A 20318-nucleotide genomic window follows, 5' to 3' on the forward strand; every position below is an offset into this window, starting at 1 on the left:
TGGTCTGTGGCAGGGAGGATGGTTTATGAATCTTACTAACTCTGCCTGAAGGCTGCTCTGTCCTTCTGTCAAAATGAAGGTGGCGTCTGTCTGCATTTTGTGTGTGATGTTCAAGGATGCTGGAAGTTAAGAGCTACATATTTCCTATTAATACTTGGTAGGACTTCAAAGGGTTAAAAAAAGAGAAGAAAAAAAGACTTGAACTGGGTGTTTGTAGTATTTTTCCCCAGACTGTGGTGCTGAAATCACTGTTGGTTTCACATGAGATTGTTCATTGTATCAGTGAAGATCCTGCACCAGCAAATCCACCCCCAACCTCCTTTTGGGAAGTATTCCACTCTGCTCTGATGCTGTGCTGCTTTTGTGTCTTTTGGTTGTCCTTTCCCTGTGTTTGTGCCTTGGCTGTGGTACAGCTGTGATTTTTACACAAGCAGTTTTTACCTGCCCTGGCTTTGATCATCTCTTAGTCTTTCAGGCCCCAGTCACTCTGCGGTGAAGGCACCTGCCACTTGTGTGTGAAGTTTTTTTGTGGCAGCGGCACCTTCTTGAGAGCAGTCAGAGCAGTACCTGCCCTTGGGGAAACCTGTTGGTGTTGTTTGGTCAGTGAGGCCTCTTTCCAAAGAGCCATCAGGTTACATGGAATGTTTATTGTAAACTTTTTCAGTTGGTATCCTACAAAAGGCTGGCTCCAGTCGGGTGGGACCATGTGCCTGATGTAATACTGCTGGAGAGGGGTTACAGCAGTGACAAATTGCACAGCACATTGCTGTGTGGTTACAGAGAAGCCAGAGGGTTCACAAAGCATGTTTTAGGCAGAAAGCATATTCCAGGAGGCAAGGAACAACAACAGGGGTTGGATGGAGGCAGGCTCTGGACAGATTTACTGGTGCAGTGGTGTAACTTGACTCTGGAAGGATGTCAACCTGTTGGAGCGACTCCAGGGGAGGTACCAAGATGATCAGAGGGATGGAGCACCTCTGTTGCCAGGAAAGGGTGAGAGAACTGGGATTGTTCAGCCCAGAGAAGAGAAGCTTTGGGGTAACCTAATTGCAGCCTTCCAGTGCCTGAAGGAACCGACAAGAAACACTGAGAAGGACTTTTCACAAGAGCATGTGGTAACGGGACAAGGAGAAATGGATTCACACTGAATAGGTTTGGATGGGACAGTGGAAAAAAATCCTTCCCTGTAAGAGTAGTGAGGCCCTGCCACAGGGTGCCCAGAGAAGCTGTGGCTGCCCCTGGATCCCTGGAAATGTCCAAGGCAAGGTTGGGACAGTGGAAGGTGTCCCTGCCCATGGCAGGGGGTGGAATAAGGTGAGCTTTAAGGTCCCTTCCAACCCAAACCATCCTGTGACTCCTGCTAAGAGGCTCAGCAGCTGGGGCTGTGGGATCACATGGCTAAGGAAGGGTTTAAGGATGGAATTTGCAACATCAGAGATGGATGGGTGCACCTTGAGAAGTGCCTCCATCCGTCTGAGCTGCTCTGGGGGAGCTGGCGAGGTGTCAACAGGCTGTTTGGAGTCAGGATCTACCTTGGAAGTGGGAAGAGGCTCTGGGTGCATACGTGGAGGCAGGATACAGTGGCACAGTGAGTTTTTGGCTGCGTGGATCCCTGGTCAGGAGAGGGAAGCTGCCACCTGCTCGATGAAGCTGGCCAGGTTGATGTCTCGCTCCGATAAACCCCCGCAGTCGTGGGTGCTCAGGGTGATGTGAACCTAAGGCAGACAGACAGGCTGAGTCTTGTTGACAGAAACAGCAGGGCTGCTTTCCTCAGTGCTGCATCTGATGAGACACTAGCTCCAAACTTGTTAGCAAAATTCCCTGGGGTGGCAGAGGTGCTCTGGCACCTTGCCCGGTTTTTCTCCTTCCTACGTCTCATGCTGGCCACAAGCTGTCACTGCCACCCCAGCCTTGGTCACAGCAGCCACCTGTGTCCATTTTCAATTTGCTCTTTTCCCCAGAAGCTTTTCCTGTGGTTGCTACTTGATACAGATTTTAAAAAGCAATGCTAGTGTCAGCCTGTGGCAGCTACTGCTCAGCTGAACGGGATAAAAGGAGGAAGAGAGGATCTGTGATAGCTGAAGGCTCGCTGTGATATGGGAATAGCATCTGAGGGAAGAGGTCCTGCTGATGGAACAGCACTTGCTGCTCCTGTTTTATCTCTCAAAAAAGGGAGCTCCTGCCTGAACTGTGCTCTGCTTTGTCCCCATTGTGTTTCTTACCTTATTGTACACATTGAACCATTCGGGATGGTGATCCAGTTTTTCTGCCTGTAGAGCCACTCTGGTCATGAAGCCAAAGGCCTGTAGGGTCAGAAGAAAAAGTTAACTCTGAACCATTTACCCTGCAACATCTAAGTTTTCACCCCAATTGCTATTAATTTTACACTGCCTGTGTCTCCATAATCCAAATGCAAGGCCTGGGATGGTCTGGGAGTTTTCTATGGGTGTTCCTCTTCCTGAGGAGTGTTTCCCAGACAAACTGTGATGGATTGACCCCTTTGGTGTCTTGGGGAAGCTATTTTGCTCAGCCATTCCATTTCAGGAGAGACACAGAGTGTTTTCTTTGGCTGAGCTTTGCAGAGGGGACTCCCCGCTCTGCAAACTGGATGTCACAGTCTGCAGAACTCGGTGCCCCTGGTGCTCGTACCCGGTTGAAGTCCTTGAAGTGGAACTCTTTGAAGATGGCATCTCTGCCTTCCACCTCTTTCCACCCCACGGCTTGCAGGTTGGGCAGCAGCTGCTCCCTCTCCTCCGTGCTCAGCCTGTGGGCTTTGCCTGCCTGGAAAGGGAAGAAAAGTGAAGAGCAGGTCAGAGTGGTAGAAGTGGGATGAAGCAGATCCCATGGGTCAGGGAGATATGGGAATGTGGAGGCAGCTGCAGAGTGGGTGGACAGCTGGAATATACACATCCTCTGCTCCCTGCTTGGAATACATCCTGCATGGACCAAGGAAGTCCAGCTGCTCCCTTCTGTCCTCTCACCTGCAACACCTCCCACAGTGCATGAGGTACTAAGAAATGATACCGAAGTCCAAAATACATTTGGATAAACTCCAAAATACATTTTCTTTTATATATAATCTTTCTGGGGAAAAAAAAAAAAATTAAAAAAAAAAAAAATTGAAAAACAGAAGCTCTTGTGGTCATTTCTAGATCTGAGAGTTGCTTTAGGGTTTCTAAAGTAGGAGGGCTTTTTTTAAAAAAAAATATTTATTTATTTATTCATTTATTGGGAGCCTGCTTTTGAGGAGAAAGAAGTGGTGTGGATCAGAGATGAGTCACACTAAGCTGCAGTTCAGGTCCTTTTTTCCTCTCCTTTATATTATAATGGATTTTAAGAGGCTGTTTCTGCCTGTGAGGAACAAAGGGCAGAGGGAGGGATTGTGGTTGAGCTCTGCCTTGGGCAGAGGTGCTGGTACTTAGTTTTTAAGGGGTGATAGTGGGGAGGCAGCAGTTCTTGGTTTTGAGGAGTGTTTATAGGCAGAGATGAAACTAAAATGAAGCTCTTGGGGATGGGGGCTGCTTGAGCCAGCTCTGATCTGGCTCAGTGGGGAAGGCAGGAGCGAGTGCAAAGGGGCACTGCTCTCTGAAATGTTATGTCCTGGCAATTAAAATTCTTTCACAGACTCACAGATTGTTCTGAGTTGGAAAGGACCCACAAGAATCTGCAAACTCCAACCTCCTGCCCTGCACAGCCCCAAGAATCTCACCATGTGCCTGAGAGCATTATCCAAAGACTCCTTGAGCTCTGGCAGGTTTGTGTGAGTTGATCTTTCCAGTTGGTGATGATAAAGAGGTCTATGCAATTTATTTTCCTTTATGTGCTGTACAGCCAAATGTGGCAAGTTGGATATGAGTCTTGACAAACCTGGCCCAGTTTTTTTTGTGGGTATTTGATCAGCAGTCCCTTGAGATGCTTCGCTTGGGCATCAATACTCAGAAATGGCATTGGGCAGCTGAAGCAAATCATCCTCTCCTGTGGCTTCCCTGCTCACAGGCTGCACAAAACCGAAGAACCAGCTGTGAAACTGATGTTTTGGTGGGTGATTCTTACATGTTTTGGGGAAGACAGGAAAGATGATACCCCATTCCAGTGGCTCTGTGGATGCCTACCTACCTGTATATCCACACCCTTAGAGTGCAGGGTGTCACTGGGGGTGGGATGCTTCCTGTCCCCCTGGCATTGCAGCTCTGTGCAATGGATTTTTGGGGAAAGTGTTCCTTGCCTCTGCATATTTTGGATGACCCCCTGGCAGCCCTGGCTCTGTCATCCCCTCCCCACCCCCTAAAAGTCAAAGTGCTGTGCTGGGAGGAAAGGTAGTGAGCAAACATGACTTAGCTCAATAAACCCAGAGCCGTTGCCCTTCCCTGCTGATGGTGTGATAAGCCAGGCAGGTAGCTTAGCAACTGGATAAGGTGGGGACAGAGGATGGCTCTGCTGGCAGGGAGCCACCCGCGGGGCACTGATGGGAATAGGCTGGGGCTGCACCAGGATTTGGGAGCACAGGATGAAACCTGCTCCTTATCCGTGCTAAAGAGAGGAAAGGTAAAAGCTGGAGTTGTTGCTTGGAGCAGAGAGGTATGGATGCAGGGGGCTGGGCTCCAAACCAGCCTTCTCCAGGCAGAGCAACACGGGGACATGGTGTAATTGTTCTTTTTCTCCGCTGTGACTCTGTGGGAGAATGGCCTCCGGGGCTTTTTCCAGCCCAGCTCCTCCCAGCACCAGCGGGAGGCATGGCCAGGCTGAGGTTTGGCACCTAGAGCACACAGAAACAACTCCTCTGGCTGTGTCGGAGAGCAAACCCTCTTCCTGGAGCACCCCCTGCCCTCTATCCTGCTCCAACATCCTCCTCCACCCCAGGATATTGGCCAGCAGGCTGGTTTTGTCAGGGTGGCATGTTAATGCTTTCATGTGCTCTCACTCCATAAAAACACACTCTTCTTGTTAGGAAAATCAAATTATTTTGTTTTATTCTGCTGGCTCCTAACTGCCAAAAAGTTTGGATTTTAATTTTTGGGGCTTTTTTTTTTTGCCAGCAGGAAAACAAGTAGATGCATTGTGCAACTGAGGGAAAGGAACCAGCAAGGGAAATGATGAAAGACTGGAACTCTCTTTGCTCTAAAATCTTCTGTTTTATAGAATCATGGAATGGTTTGGGTGGATGGGACCTTAAAGCCCATCCAGTTTCACCCCCTGCCATGGGCAGGGACACCTTCCACTATCCCAGACTGCTCCAAGCCCTGTCCAACCTGGCCTTGACCACTACCAGGGATCCAGGGGCAGCCCCAGCTGCTCTGGGCACCCTGTGCCAGGGCCTGCCCACCCTCCCAGGGAAGAATTTTTCCCTAATGAAAACTAGAATTTCCACCTAGGAGAAGGTACAGGGGAGCCCAGGGCGAGCGGGCAGGGCTGGAATGCTGTATCCCACAGGGGTCTTTTGCTGCCGTGGAAAAGCCGACTTCCAGCCGGCCAGGGCGTGCTGGGGGCTGTGCACATGGAGCACACCTGAGGGTCGTCCTTGCCGTAAAGAATGTGAGGGGAGGTCGTCCTTGCCATAAAGAATGTGAGGGGGGTCGTTGCTGGCGGATCCTTTCCCTCCCCCTCCTCTGCCGAGCGCTCCTCTGGGAACGGAGCCGCGGCGGCGGAGCTCCGGCGTTACTGATTAACCACAGCGCTGCGTTCCTTTCCCCCTTCCCTGCTGCCTCTCCTCGCAGCCTCCAGCTGCCGCTGCAACATTTCTGCCTTCCGAAAGGCACGACAAACAGCCGGCTTGCCCAGCGGCGACTTACCATGGCCCGCGGCTCTCCGTGCCCGCCGTGCCTGGGGATGCGCGCCGTGCCTGGGGATGCTCGCTGTGCCGGATCCCGCCGGAGCCGGGGCTTGTCCGCGATTGTCTGGGAGGCGTGGCGAGGCCACCGGGTCCACCCACGGCCAGCAGAGCCTTCCCAGCACTGGCCTCCTGCCTGTGGGGTGCGGGGGGTGGCCAGACAGGGTCTCTTGAAAGCCCTGCATGATGCGCTTTGCCCCCGAGCCGCGCACCCCTCTCTTCACCTGGGGCGCAAGGAGAAGTGGAGCGACATGGAGGGGGCATGTAACAGAGTAAAGCCATGGTTGACTCTCACAATTAAAAAGCAAATATCGTCTGTATATGTTAGAAGTTTTATAGACTTATGTTTTACCCCTCCCCCCCCTTGTGTTGTTATCCTGGGTTTGGGATATTTGGGAGGACTGGCTTGTCACTGTGGCAGCACCTGGCCTCCCATCAGAATTTAAGGAAGTAAAACTCCATCACTGGTCAGCGAAGGAGTCCATGGACAGAACTTTGGGAGGGGTTTAAGGGTTAAAAGGCGAAACCTCCATTGTGTGGGTGAGCACATAGTGGAAAAAAAATATCCTTTGCTCCCGGCCCTGTAATATTTTCTCTATTTAGTCTTCTGTTGTATTTTTGATAAGGTTTTAATAAACCTTTAAAATTTGTAAAAGTGAGTATCATTTCTCACAGGGCAGCTGCAGCCAGCCCCGCTGGATACTGCTAGCAGGTGTGAAGGAGGCTGATGGTGCTCCCGGCTGTATCCATAGCTCAGAGCACCGATAATCACCGTCCGGGACAGTGTCCGGGTTATATCGACTGAGAGGAAGGAGAAGTGCCCCTCACAACATTTCCCAGCATTTTTAAGGCGTTTTTTGCTATTGCTGAGTGCTGCTCCCTGGCATTTTCCCTCTCCAGGCCAGATGGATTTGTGCCCATGTCCTGCAGCTCGTCATCTGCTAAACCCACTCACATGATGGGCAGTTTTCCAGTGCTGACCATTTTTATTGTGCTGCTGTACGTGGCAGACAGAAATTCAGCCCCCTGCTATTCCCTCATGTCTTTCTTCACCTCTGAAGCAACCAATTCCAGATTTTTTTTTGGATACAGAATGACATACATCCCTTGTGCACATTTTGTTTTCTGCTGTAAGGGATTGCAGGTATCATAGAGATGATTTGTTTTTCCAGCAGTCAACTTAGAGGGAAGCAAATCCTTCCTTTTTATTTTTTTTTAATTTTTATTTAATTTTTTTTTTCCCCTTCTGCAGGTTTGTTTGCCAGGGTAATGAAAAGGAAAAAAATGACCATCTTTTTTGTCCAACAACCGGGCAGTTGAGGTTTTCCTCACTCTACAGGGTGGAATTGTGTTCAGGGGAATCCCTTGGCTGACTCCAACTCCTGAACCTCTAAGTTCCCCTTCTGTACAGTTTTAATTTCCCCATCTGAAATGGCACCCTTTAGGCTTGTTTTTAATGATTAATTCAGGGGTGTTGGGCAAAGTGTTTGCTCAGAGCAGTTTGTACCCTGTGCAAGGGGTGAACCTGTTTACTGGGAACAGATTTTTGTTCTTTTCCCCTCTCCTTTTTGTCTATTTTAAAGCTGTGCTGCTTTTGGTGGCAGCTAAACCCACATGTGTAGATGATTCTGCATATTTGGAGGGAGGTCTCATGTCACTCACTATTAGTATTCTTATTTTGATGATAATTTTTAATCAAAACATATCTGACCCTGAAAGCTGCTTTGCTCGGGAGCAATGTTCTATTTCCCCTCTAAAAATTTGCTTTTGCAGGGATAGATGGGATATTGGGAAGAAATCCTTCCCTGTGAGCATGAGGAGGCCCTGGCACAGGTTGCCCAGAGAAGCTGAGATCCAAAGGGTGTTTTAAACCAGGGTGGGCCGAACTCTTTCATCATCTGCAATCTGAAACATTGCTCTCATGGCAAAATAGATTTAATTAAAGAGTTTGTTTAGCACTGGAGGGGATTTATGGCAGGTGTGACAAGTTTAAGTTGACAAAAGGGCCCAATAAACAGAAATGAATCATTAATTATGTGCAAGATTTCCTCTTGTAGCACTGTTTTATCAAAATCAGTGAGGCTCTCAGAGCAATGAACAAAATAAAGTGGAGGCTGGCAGAAACTGGGGCATTGTTCTGCTCACACTGTGTGTAGGCTAAGGTCTTTTGTCTCAGGCAGAGTACCCTGCATGAAAAATAAGATGGAAAAAATAGCAATAAAATGGCATAACCACTTCTAATATGTCAAACACACAAATCCCAAAGTGGGAAGTGACTGCTTTCAGGAATATCAGAGCATATAGCAGTGAGCAGTGTTTCATTGAAGGGAGGTCTTGGTTGGATATGAGGAGAAGTTTTTTAGAGAAAGGGTGATGAAGTTCTGGAAAGGCCTGCCCAGGGAGGTGTTGGAGTCACCATCCCTGGATGTGTTAAAAACAGACTGGATGTGGCACCAGGTGCCAGGATTTTGTTGAAGTGTTGGGGCTGGTTTGGGCTCGATGATCTTGGAGGTTTTTTTCGACCTGGTCATTCTGTGAATTCTGTGACAAATCTGAGTTTTTCTACAGTTTACAAGTGGCTTTGGATAAATTGCTTAACCATCCTTGATTCCCATTCCCTGTGCTAGCTTGGATACTCATGCCCAGTTTATTGGGCTATCTCATGAATTATCTGGTATTTGAGAAGCTCTTAAATCCATGTAACTCCCATATAACAATGAAATGTGATCGTGCTTTTAGATCAGAACAACAATAATTCATAACTCAGCACATTTTGTTTTGATTTTCCTAAAACTGTCTGAATTCAAGTGACAGAGAAATATGATTCACCATATTCATGACTACTTCTCAGGTTTTCCAGAGGATGATGATGCAAACCTGAGTCCAAAGTATCCAAGAGCACTTTTCTGTGTCTGAAAAACACCAATCACTTGTCTTTAAAAATCTTGAAAGTTTATTAGTAATAAAACAGTTATAAAATAGTAATAACATTAGAATAATAAAAATTTGGACAATGAGGTTTAGCAGAATATGAGACAATAAAAAGCAAATAATTAGGGATGTCCGGATGTTTTTGGACACCGAGCTGTCAAAAACCTGCCTTGTGAACAAAGGAATAACCCTTAAAACAATAGCCTGTTGCATATTCATATATCTCATACATGATGCATAAATTCCTTGAAAATTAAGAATTTTTACGTTTTTTGTCAATTTCTTCCTCTTAATCTTCGTGCCATAAAGATGGAGAGAAGGTGGAAGAATATTTGTCTTTTCTGATAAGGAGGCCATAACTCTTTATGTGCCCTGTCACTGTTATCTCTGTGCAAAGAGTTTCTTGATTATCTTATCCCTTTCTTGAGCTAGTAAAAAATATCTTACATCCCATAGTTTCTATTTTAATGTTATGTTGTAACCTAAAACTGTATTTAACATACTACTTAAAAGGATTAATACAGTATTACAAAATAACCCTCCATAATACATATAGTATTCAATTTAATATTTGCAAAGAGCCAATTGTAAAATATGCATTTTTCACACTGTGAATCCCTTTTCCCGTGTCAGACTAGTGCTGGAAGACACCTCCCATTCCAAGGCAATTCTGGCATGGTTTAGAATAGGAAACTCAGACCTGGGACACAATAATCCTGTTTGCATTCCGAGTTTGCCCTTGCAGCCACACAGGAGGCTCTGGGTCCAGGCAGCTGACGTGCCCCTGTGTCACAGGTCTTTTCTGCCAGCTTCCCAGGAGTTTGTTCGCCCCATGGGCTGTAGCAGACAGCGGTGAGATCACTGAGTCTGTGGCCTTGCCAAGGTCACCCAGGACCTGCAACAGCATGCATTTCCCCCAGGGGAAGGCACTCCATCCAAACTGCCTCCTCCCCAGACCTTGTCTGCTCTGCCTTGCTGATGGATTATTCCTGTAACTCTGCGCTTCCCTGGGCACAGCAGGAGCCCGGCACAAGGGAAGAGCCTTGTATTCACTCAGCTTGTTTCCTGATTTTCAGCCCAAATTTGAGTCTCTTTGTTAAACAGGTTGGATTTTCTGGCAAATTTGCAGGGGTGGCGGAGGGTGAGTATCTCGACAGGTCTGGAAACCGTTTTCCCATGTTGAAGAGTTTTGTTCCGTGTTTATTCAGGCAGGGCTCGGCGCTGCATGTTAAGCGGCTGCTGTACAGCCACGTCTTGTCACTAGGGGTCAGGAAAATGCTGGAAAACCGGAGATGTTCCTGGAACGGCAGTCCCTTGCACAGGGTGAGGGCTCTCAGAATCCTACCTGGTCCCAAAAACCAGGAGTGGTTCCTGGTCCTGGCAGTCCTGCGCAAGCGTGGCTGGGCTCTGCGGAGCAGCTCTTCAGCTGCACCTTCAGGATCAAGTTGTTTCCCACGAGAAGCATTTCCAGATCCTTTGGCGTGTCCCAAGGCCACTGGAACGCCGGTGCCGTTGCTGGGACATGCTTGCATTGAGGGTGTCTCTCCAGCCAGATTGCTGGAGATCAGGGAATGGTTTGGGTGGGAAGGGACCTTGAAGCCCACACAGTGTCACCCCTGCCATGGGCAGGGATACCTTCCATTGTCCCAGGTCACTCCAAGCCCTCTCCAACCTGGCCTTGGACACTTCCAGGGATGGATCAGCCACAGCTTCTCTGGACAACCTGTCTCTCTCCACCCTCACACAGAAGAATTTATTCCCAAAATCCCCCCTAAATCTCTTCTCTTTCAGTTTGAAACCATTCCCCTTTGCCCTATCGCTCCAGTTCCTGATGAAGAGACCTTGTTCAGCTTGTAGGTCCCTATCTGCTAAAAGCTTGTCCCCAGATCATTTGGCTGCTGTTTCTGTTTTCAAGTCCTAGAGTTTTATTCCCGACTTCACAATTGCAGGACAAGAGCAGTAAGGGGACAGGAGAGGGGCCCTGGGTGTGGATGTAAACGTGAGGTCTGTCTGTACAAATGTTTGATTGGGTACGATTAGAGAAGGTGGGGAAGCTTTTGGGCAAACAAGCCCTCTGATCAGAATGAGAAACATCAGGCTACAAAGCCAGGTGAGAACAGTTGCTTAGAGATTTGTGAAGTGTTTAACACCTGGGGATGGTTTAGAAGGAATGAGTGATTGTAGCACACAGGAGATGGTGAGAGGAGAAAAGATATGCTAAGGCAGAGATTTCCTTGGAGACACAGAAGCAGTTTCTGGCTATAGCACATGAGGAGGTGCTAGAGGGGACAGGGGCAAACTCCAGGAGCTTTGCTATATGGTAGAGTTGTGGATTTTATTTCCTAAATCTGTCTTCAGGTGGTTTTCATAGTAGTATTTTTTTTCCTTTGATCAGGGCTGAGAGAGCAGACAGAGTGGGGGTTTTCTGGTGATAAATGGTCACTGATGGCTGGGGGGTGTGCCAGTCTCTCACAGATTGTCTGTGGGAGTGTGCTGGGGTGCTCGGCTTCATCTGTAGCCCACGCAGGAGGGTGGTGGATGAGCAGGGGAAGTGGGGAAGCTCACTGCTGGAAGTATCCAGGTATGGACTGTGGTATATGTGGAGCTGCTGGAGACACACTGTCAAATTTTGCATTTTTCTTAATGCAGAACCTGTTACTGGAAGCTCATGGTATTCATGTCAGGTGCAGCACTGATTTTTTTTCCTTTTTAGCATTAAACGTACTCTTTTGATGAGTTTACTCTCTTATTTACATTACCACCTCTCTTCCTCCTTAGCATAATGAGCTTTGTGCTGCTTCTCACAAACTGAATTCGTGTGCTCTGCTTGTTCTTGTTGTTAGTAGGAAGGATCACTGGACCATGCTGTCTGCACTGTTTGTTCAAAGCAGGATCAGAATTAATGGGAAAATTGTGTATGTGGCAATCCTAAGAACCCAAAATGCCAATGTGCCTCACCTGCTGGGGGTAGAAAATTAGATAACAGAGCAGCTTGCTTCAAAATCTGGGGATAAAGAATTCCTGAGGCAGGCACAGTGAGGAGGGAGAGATTAAATACTACAAAGTGGCATTGATTCACAGCAAGGGCTGGGCACTTTGTGGATGTGCTACAGCAAAATGGAGCTGTGTGTGAGGCCAGCGAGCTCTGCTGCCCCTGTGACAGCTGTGTCTTGCTTGGAAGGGTTTTGGGATCAAAAGGAGGCACCTGTCACTTGTGGTGGTTTGTTCCAACTCTTGGACTTCTGCTGACATCCCTCTGAAGGGCTGCTGAAGGTTGTCTGAGTAGTGCCTTGGAAATGACTCCTCAGTGTTTACAACCTTGCAAAGCCGAAGTGTTGGAGCTGGAGTGGAGGAAGGAGAAAGGGAGGTGGCTGTTTCTGACCCAGAGTAGAAAATCCCTGGTGCTGTGAGCTCCTGGGGGCACATGGCACCACCTGTCCTGCGCTGGCATCTCAGAGCTCCAGTCCCGTGGCAAGAGAGCTTTCACTGGGAACTGCTGCTGCTGCCTGCTTGAGGCGCTGTGGGGAGCGAAGATGTTGGTCACGGTGCTGGGAAAGAGAGCTGACTGCTTTCTGCAAGGGTGTACATTTAGATTAGATGTTAGGAAGATTTAGATGGGGTATTAGGAAGGAATTGTTCCCTATGAGGGTGGGGAGGCCCTGGCACTGATTCCCAGAGAAGCTGTGTCTGCCCCTGATCCCTGAAAATGTCCAAGGCCAGGCTGGAGCCACCTGGGATAGTGGGAGGGGTCCTTGCCCATGGCATGGGGTGGAACTGGATGATCTTTAAAGTCCTTTCCAACCCAAACCATGCTGGGGTTTTGTGTCTTGTAGGTTTTCTCTCAGCCCTGAGCCCCTCAGAAGGTGCTTGTCCTTGGAGAGTTGGTCCCCACAAAGGGAAGGAGTGGGAGTGTTTCCCACAAGGACAGATGATGTTTGTGGGATGGGAGGGTTTCCACTGTGAGGCCTATCAGGGAATCCACCTCTAATATATCACAAATGGCTTTGGACAAACTGCCTGCAAAGGAACGAAGGAACAGACCCAGTGGCCAAAGGCAGAAGAAGAGGGAGAACAAAAAAAGAACTTTTCTCCCCAAAATCTTATTCCCATTGTGATAACAAAAAGAGTGAGCAGCTCCAGGGCAAGTGGGAGATGTGATATTGACCACCATGGCAGCAAGGATTAGAGCCAGCAGGATCAAAAAGCAACCTCTGGGCAGTAGCAGCAGCATCACTCAGCAAAGGGAGGGTTTTTCTCCTGGTATTGATCAGCAGTTTACAACAAATGTCCCTCATGGAAATAACTACAGGCTCTGTGGTGGTGCTGCAGACCTGAGCCCATGGGGAGCTCTGCAATAACTCAGCTGTCTCTTCTGATGCACAGTGGAGCAGGTGAGGCTGATTCACTCAAGCCTGGTGACTGCAGCTGCTCTGCCTCCTCAAGCAGGTAACTGAGGGTTTATGTGACTGACAGGTGCCTTACATCAGCTGAAGGGCTTGAGAGTGTCTCACCCCAATACCTCCTTGGAAATTCAGCCTGGCTTTTGTGAGCAAATTCAGCTGAGGGCAGGAGGGAGAACTGTGATATTGAAAAGCTCTTGCAGTTTTGGGCAGCCTCTCGGTGCCACTGGAGTTCTCTTGTGCACAGATGGGGCTGATCCCGTTGTGTCTTACCCACCTCACCAGCACAGCAAAATTTGGTTGTGTCTGGAGCTCAGGTGTGGACTGCAACATCAGGCTCCTGTTTTGATTAGTGGTGCATGGCTTTTATTAATTAGTGCTGTAAAATACCTGCTACAAACCTGCTGCTTTCTGGGCTACAAAGCAGAAAAATGTCACTGTAGGTGCTGTGGTTCTGGGGCATGTTTTGGGTGTTCCTTGCCAGAAGGAGGGAGGAGTTGGGGAGAAGGTTTCTTTGCTATCTTTGTGATACCATCTTCTGATAAAATTTGAGGGATAACCTGAGATACACTCCAGGTTTAATTTAAGGGATACTAGATTGGCTTTTATTTCACTAGCTTCCATTTACACTGCTGGGAGATTTAGCTGTGCTTTAGCGCATGGAATTGTGGTTTTTCCTTACAGAGCTTCAGAAAGGGTACTTTAGAGCTTGTGGGAAACCAGCAAAGTGGGGAACAGGCCAGGGTCTTTGCCCTGTGCCTCTGTCTTTGCTGGCAGTAAGCATGGTGCAAAACCCACCTGTCTTACTTTCCAAGCCTCTGCAGCAAGCAATCAAGTCTGCCATGCCAACAAAAAGCATGAAGACCTCTGCTTTCTGCTAAGGCAGAAAGATAATTTGTGGCTCAGACATGACTGAGATGTTAGGCGCCAAAATTATGACCACTCTGTCAGATTGGCTGGATAATTTTTACTCCTAAGCCTTCCACCAAGATGATTTTCAGTGCTTAGAAATTAGTCTTACTCTGCAGAGCTGTCAGTGTCTCCCAGCTGTGTCAGTGTGTGCCCTAACAAATGTGTGTGTATATATGATAGAGCTATTTCCTCATCATTCCCTGCACTCCTCCAGACACTTGGGAAGCTTATCTTAAGTGCAGTTCTCCTCTCCCAGAGGTCACTTTTGTAAATTCGTTTTTTGGTTTGTTTTCCAGTAGTGTAGAAAACTTCTGTAACAGGCTGCTTGTTGTGTGGGGTTGTTTGTTTGTTTTTCCTAGGCTGTGTAGCCACACAGGGAAAAAGATTTCATGTTTTGAGTAGATTATGCTTGAAATTGATGTGGGGGAGGTTTCCTTGTAGAGGTAGGGAGCTGAAGCAAGGAGAAATCGAGACCTCGGAGTGTTTAAGGCTCAATTCTGAGTAAAACTTTGTATCCCCACAAGGTAGAGAGTTGTCAAGAGGGGCTGTGCTGAGGTCTCTGGTCAGGAATGAAAGGGGTGTAGATCCCCTTGCGGAAAAGGAGCAGCAGATCCTTTGGGAAAGGAGCATCCCTTTGCTGAGCTCCCACAGCCACGGTCATGGATTGGTCACCTCCACCCCCACTGGTCCTCCCTGAGGACATCTGGCCCTGTAACAACACATCCCTTCCTGGTGGGAGGTGCACAAAATCCATCTGGAAGAGTTTTTGCCTTTGTTTCTTGTGGTGAAGGTGAGCTGTGAGCCTACAGTTGCCTCATCCTTTTGGCTCTGCTTCCCGACTGATTTGGGTTCTATTATTAGCAGCTGATGTGCTGGTGGACTTAGTCTCCTTCTCACTCTGCTAATTAATCAATGTGCCCCGTGACAGCCCTTGACCATTAAATAATATTCATTAGTATCCAGACCCCAACAGTATGGATGAATCCATCTATCTTCATTAGCTCTTGGATTTCAACATCAGGAGCAGGAGCCAAAAGGGACAGTGAAAGGGCACTTTTCTTCCTCATCCCAGTGAAAACTGACCTTGATGATATTTTTCTTTCTTCCCCTCCATGCCCCTTGTGTGTTGGTTAAAGAAGAAGGTGGGCAGGAGCTTCAGCTTCTCTCCTTATCCCAAGTGACCATCCTTGGGAAAAAAGGAAACGGGATGCTCTTTAAAGGTGGTAAATAATGCATGATTATCCTCATTTTGTAAGGAATCCAAGAATGTCTCTTGGGCCCCAAAGGAGGGAAAGTGAAGATGAATATTCATCCATGTCCCAGTTACCTTCCTCCCTCTAACAATTACCTTGGCCAGTGGTGGAGCCACATCTGCACACACCTACCCCTAAATTGTCCAAAGCTGTCTGCACAACCTCAAAACCAGGAAGGAGGAGTTACACTGTTTGGAAGTGTTTCCTGATCCAGGCAAACATCTGGTGTTTTCCTGGGAAGCCATGGCTGCGTGCTCACCCCTGCTCCCAAAAACAAGAGGGTATTGCTGTCCTTGCTCATCCATGAGGTTATTTCCTGAATGTTCCTGCAACACAACAAATACTGGATCATGTTGAGAAAAGTGTCATTTCCTTCCTGCCAGGTGAACCTGCCCTGAAAAAAATCCCTCCTTTTGTCGGATTAAATTTATTTAAATTGAAGAGCTAAAAGGACTTAGTGAGATGTTGAAGTTTGTCCCCTGCCTGTGGGTTATCCAGTTTGATCCTCCAATCCCCCATCAATGTCCTGGGGGTGTTGGATTTGTCTCCTGTTTACAATCCTGTGGATGACCAGGGAGGGATTGTGCAGTGGATGATTTCCCTGTGTCTCTCAGACCTTTTGGGCCCTGCTCTCTGTGGCACTGAGTGTTGGAGATGAACAACAGATAGTATTTTTGCTCCTTGCAGGCTGCTGCACTCAGCCTTGCTCTTTGGTTTTCCAGTAGCATTCCTGGAATTATTATTTTTTTCCCCATCCTCCTGTAGATCTTAGTTTGAATCCACCTCTGTTGATGTGGTCTGCTGAGAAGATGAAAATCAGTCATTTGCCTGGAGTCACCACTGTAAGTTATTTATACAGTGATTAGTTAAAGCTTCAGATATTTAATGCAACCTTTAAATCACATATCCACCAACAGCAATTGGTCACATAAAACTTCACTGAGTGGTATCTATCACTTACTGTTTTTCTCAATATGTGCATATATTTAATTTTCCACAGACCTCTCACTGATATTTTCTGCTGAGGAGCCAGTAAATCGAGGGGCTTCATAAAGTGTTTTGTTGCATGGCTCTGAGTGAATTACTTGTAAAGGGAGCATGGAATATAAAAATTCATCTTGAAGTTGCCCTGTTGGATGAATCCCATCTCTATGTTAAAACAGGCCCAAACCTTAAAATGAAATGTATTTTCACAAAATAAGTAGTTAGTAAAGCTCTTCCACCCAGCCAGCTTTGAATATTCAACCTGGTTGGTTTTGCTTCTGTTTTTCTCCCCTTCTGCCTCAGCTTGTGGGACAAGAGCTGCTTTGTGCCAGGGGTTCAAAACCATACCTGTAAACACTTGAATTCAAAGGTATGGTCAAAATCTAATGGTTTAAAGTCAGCTCAGAAAGCCAAGTTCTAAAGCTTAGCAGAGGAAATGGAATTTGAAAGTAGCATAGGTAGAAAATGTAAAGCTGAGGTCTAATGAACTTCATTTATGGAAGAAATGGGAATTAAAATTAATGAGGCAAGGTTATACCTGCATCGAATAGCAAGAGAATATTCCAGCTGGGGGAGATGGGCTGAGCCCAAACCCTTACTGAGCACAGACTCTTGCAGTGAAGCATTTGGGCTTCACTTATCTCACACCCTGGGTGTGCTAAACTACTCCACCAGGGTCTGTCCATTACCTCAGCTGGACCTGACAGTGCCTGGGACTGGGAGCAAGGAGCCTGGGATTGGGCAGGTTGAGTGCCACAACCTACAAACTCAAGTGCTCTGTGCATGTCTCATCTTGGACTCAGATTTGGGATTTCTCTCATCCCAGAGGCAAATTTGCCACTCATTTCTGTGGCAAATATACTTCAGATAGTGTTAGCTGCTCTTGTTGCTACAGCAAAGGTCTCTGTCTTAGCCCGTGCTGTAATTAGGTCATTAATTATATACTCTCTAAATATTTCCTTCCCCCCTTTTTTGAAGCAAGGATGGAGCCACAGCCCCCTTGGCCAAACTGTGCTTGGTGGGCTGAGTAATAACAACAGAGTGGTAGGTAAAGGTGATGGGGAGTCCTTCCCGTGCCTTCCCACACAACTGTAAGTACTTCAGTGCCAATCTCATTACAAACAGGGGCTTGACCTCTTTTTAACTGTAGTTAAAAGCAGTGTAGCCCCTTCCCAGCATTGCTATGGTGCAAGGAAAGGGGAAAAATGTTCAGAGACTTCAGAGGACCTTTTCCACGTATGAGTGAGCTCCTGCTGTCTGTGAAGTTCAGAGCCAAAGACTATCTCAATACATCGTATTTAACTTTGTCCAATTCCCTTCCCATTTTCTGCAGTGATAAAACCCTATTGCTCTTTCATCTCTCCCCTTTTTTCCCATGTAGGTTCTGTGAAAGTGGTGTTTGGGGGCAGTAAATCACAAAATGGAAGCCTCCGTTCATAAAATGCTTTATGCCTCCCTCCATTAATATTTCAATGTGCAACACAGACACCAACATTTCATTTTAATTATGCTGCAAATTTCCTGGCTGAGGGAGAAAGCTGAACTCTGCAAGGCAGCCCAACCCCATCCCAATCCCCATCCCCTCCTTGCCATGGGATCCCTGCAACATCCAGTTACCCGTGGGTTTTGTTCATCTGAGTCACGGGGCTGTGTACATGCCTGGTGCACAGGGGGAAGAATTCCAGCTGGGCTGAGCCTGGTCTGGCTCCTTCTTTCCTTGCCCTGGGGTGAGAGGAGCCCTTGGATGTGTCTGTGGGAGCTGGTGCCTTGCCTGGAGCTGTCCAGAGGGCAGGGAGGGCGATCCAGCACAAACAGAAGGTTTGGGAAGATAGGCTCTGACAGTGATCAGAGGCAAAGGAAGGCTTGCCTGCTACAGCAAGTGTCCCACTTTTAAAATTGTCCTTCCTGAGGCTGCTTTACTTGCAAGGACTCTTCTGCTTCTCTTCTGCTGTGAAATGCTTGATCCAGCACAGCAAGATGCTTTCCTTATTTGAAAGCCCTAATATGAGAACAAGGCACACCAAGTATATATAATTCTGGGGATCTGGATGGAGAACTTCTGTGTCCTAAAAAAATGATAAATAAGTAATTTACTGGACAAAGGGGGACAGCACTGCCCAACTTGGAAAGAATCACTATTTTTGGAAGGATCAAGGGAGGGCAAATGGCACCAAGCCACTTCTAAAAATTGATTAGGAGAGCAAAGCATGTGCAGGTTTCCAAGCACTGAGTAAGCACCATGACATCGAGGAAAGGTTTTGTCAGTGGATGAAGAATTCCCATCAGTGGTATGTCTTGGGGATGCAGAACCAGACAAATTTCTTTTGCAGAAGAGACAGAACAATAACTGAGGTGTTCGACTCACTGAATGACATTGGCAAGTTACCTCATGGTGGGGGTCCATTTTTAGGGAGGTATCTCCCTTTTTGGGAGGTTTAAGTGATGGTCACCTAAAACTGGGGGCCAACGCAGGAATTTGAATTTGCAGAAATTGAGCTGTTCACTCAGTTAACGTGCTAAACTGCAAAATTCCTTGCCAGAATCACAGAACAGTTTGGGCTGAAAGGGACATTAAAGACCATCTTGTTCCACCCTCCTTCCATGGGTAGGGATACCTTCCACTATCCCAGGTTGTTATGGGATTTTAATTTTTGGATTTTTTTTTTTTTTTTGCCAGCAGGAAATCAAGTAGATGCATTGTGCAACTGAGGGAAAGGAACCAGCAAGGGAAATGAGGAAAGACTGGAACTCTCTTTGCTCTGACTAAAATCTTCTGTTTTATAGAATCATGGAATGGTTTGGGTTGGAAGGGACCTTAAAAGACCTTAAAATTCTACCTCCTACCATGGGCAGGGACAGCTTCCACTATCCCGGGTTGCTCCAGGCCCCATCCAACCTGGCCTTGGACACTTCCAAGAATCCAGGGGCAGCCACAGCTTCTCTGGGCACCCTGTACCAGGGCTTGCCCACCCTCATGGGGAACAATTTCTTTCTAATATCCCTTCTAAACCTCCCTCTGTCAGATAAAAACAACTGCCCCTTGTCCTGTCACTATCAGCCCATGTAGAAAGTCACTCTCCCTCCTTTTTATACAACCCTATTTAGGCACAAGAAGGGGCCCATGGGTCTCCCTGAAGTCTTCTCCAGGCTGAGCAACCCCAGATCTCCCAGCCTGTCTTTGTGGCAGAGGTGCTGCAGCCCCTAAGAACATCTTCATGACTGATACTGCCATGTCCCGCGCAAAAAACCACTGCAGATATCCTCAACGCACAGCGTTCCCAGGTATGTGAGGCAGGAGGAAAAGCCACTTGACAAAAGGTGGAAGGAAAGGAGAGGGGCCCTAATGCAAAGGAAATATGTCCCTCGTGGTGGTGCTGTTCCATCACTGTCAATTAGCAGGAGAGTTAAATCCGTAGCAGCTGGTGTGGGGTATGGCTGGAGAGAGGCCCCCAAATCGGCTGGTTTATCAGTGTAATTCGATGTGACAATTTCTGTGCTTGTATCCTGAAGACGGTGGGGAAGGTGGGGGGAGGGAGCTGCTCCCGTGACACACACAAATGCTAACTGGAAGGGAGAGAGGCATTCATTCCTTGTTAGCACACACAGATGTGAATGCACTGATTTATGTAACTTCCCAAAGCCTGGCTGCTGCTGCCCACAGAACCCTCCTCAAAGCACACATTCAAATTAAGATGTCCCGCAGCAGACAAATTGCTCCGTGTGGAAACTTTATTTGCAAAGTCAACGCTTTTGCAACAGCTTATTTAAGGCCTTAAAAAAACCCAAAACAAGCTGTGTGGAGAAACAAAATATCTGTGTGTTGCTGGTATCAAGGCCCAGGACATGTTTTTGAGGAAACAGCCTCAGGGAAAATGGAATGTCACAGCAGATCGGGCTTTCAGAGGCAAGGGTTGCATCTTTGATTATGGATTCACTAAAATTAATTGAAGTCCAGGCAGCACCAAAGAAATTATTTAACAAATGAATCGCCTGCCTGAGCACAACAATTTG

The 20318-nt window shown here is 47.4% G+C and overlaps 2 protein-coding genes across 2 annotated transcripts in view; one reads left to right on the plus strand and one right to left on the minus strand.

Annotated features, from left to right (window-relative positions):
- Nucleotides 1–627: 627 nt before the first annotated feature.
- On the minus strand, nt 628–10290 carry PCBD1 (pterin-4 alpha-carbinolamine dehydratase 1). The gene is made up of 6 exons (XM_021529114.3): nt 10104–10290; nt 6501–6628; nt 5790–5963; nt 2650–2781; nt 2223–2303; nt 628–1715 (listed from the first exon to the last, which is right to left on the minus strand). The coding sequence occupies exons 1-6, from the start codon at nt 10288–10290 to the stop codon at nt 1617–1619; spliced, it is 801 nt and encodes a 266-aa protein (XP_021384789.3). The 3' UTR covers nt 628–1616.
- LOC144246640 (uncharacterized) overlaps nt 2776–20318 on the plus strand; it is a 222033-nt gene continuing 204490 nt past the window's right edge. Inside the window, exon 1 of the mRNA XM_085583766.1 lies at nt 2776–19589. The gene's annotated coding sequence lies outside the window, so the exon portion shown is untranslated. The remainder of the gene's footprint in view (nt 19590–20318) is intronic.

Source organism: Lonchura striata, chromosome 6 (genome assembly GCF_050655825.1).
Source record: "Lonchura striata isolate lonStrDom1 chromosome 6, ASM5065582v1, whole genome shotgun sequence".
Lineage (NCBI taxonomy): Eukaryota > Metazoa > Chordata > Aves > Passeriformes > Estrildidae > Lonchura > Lonchura striata.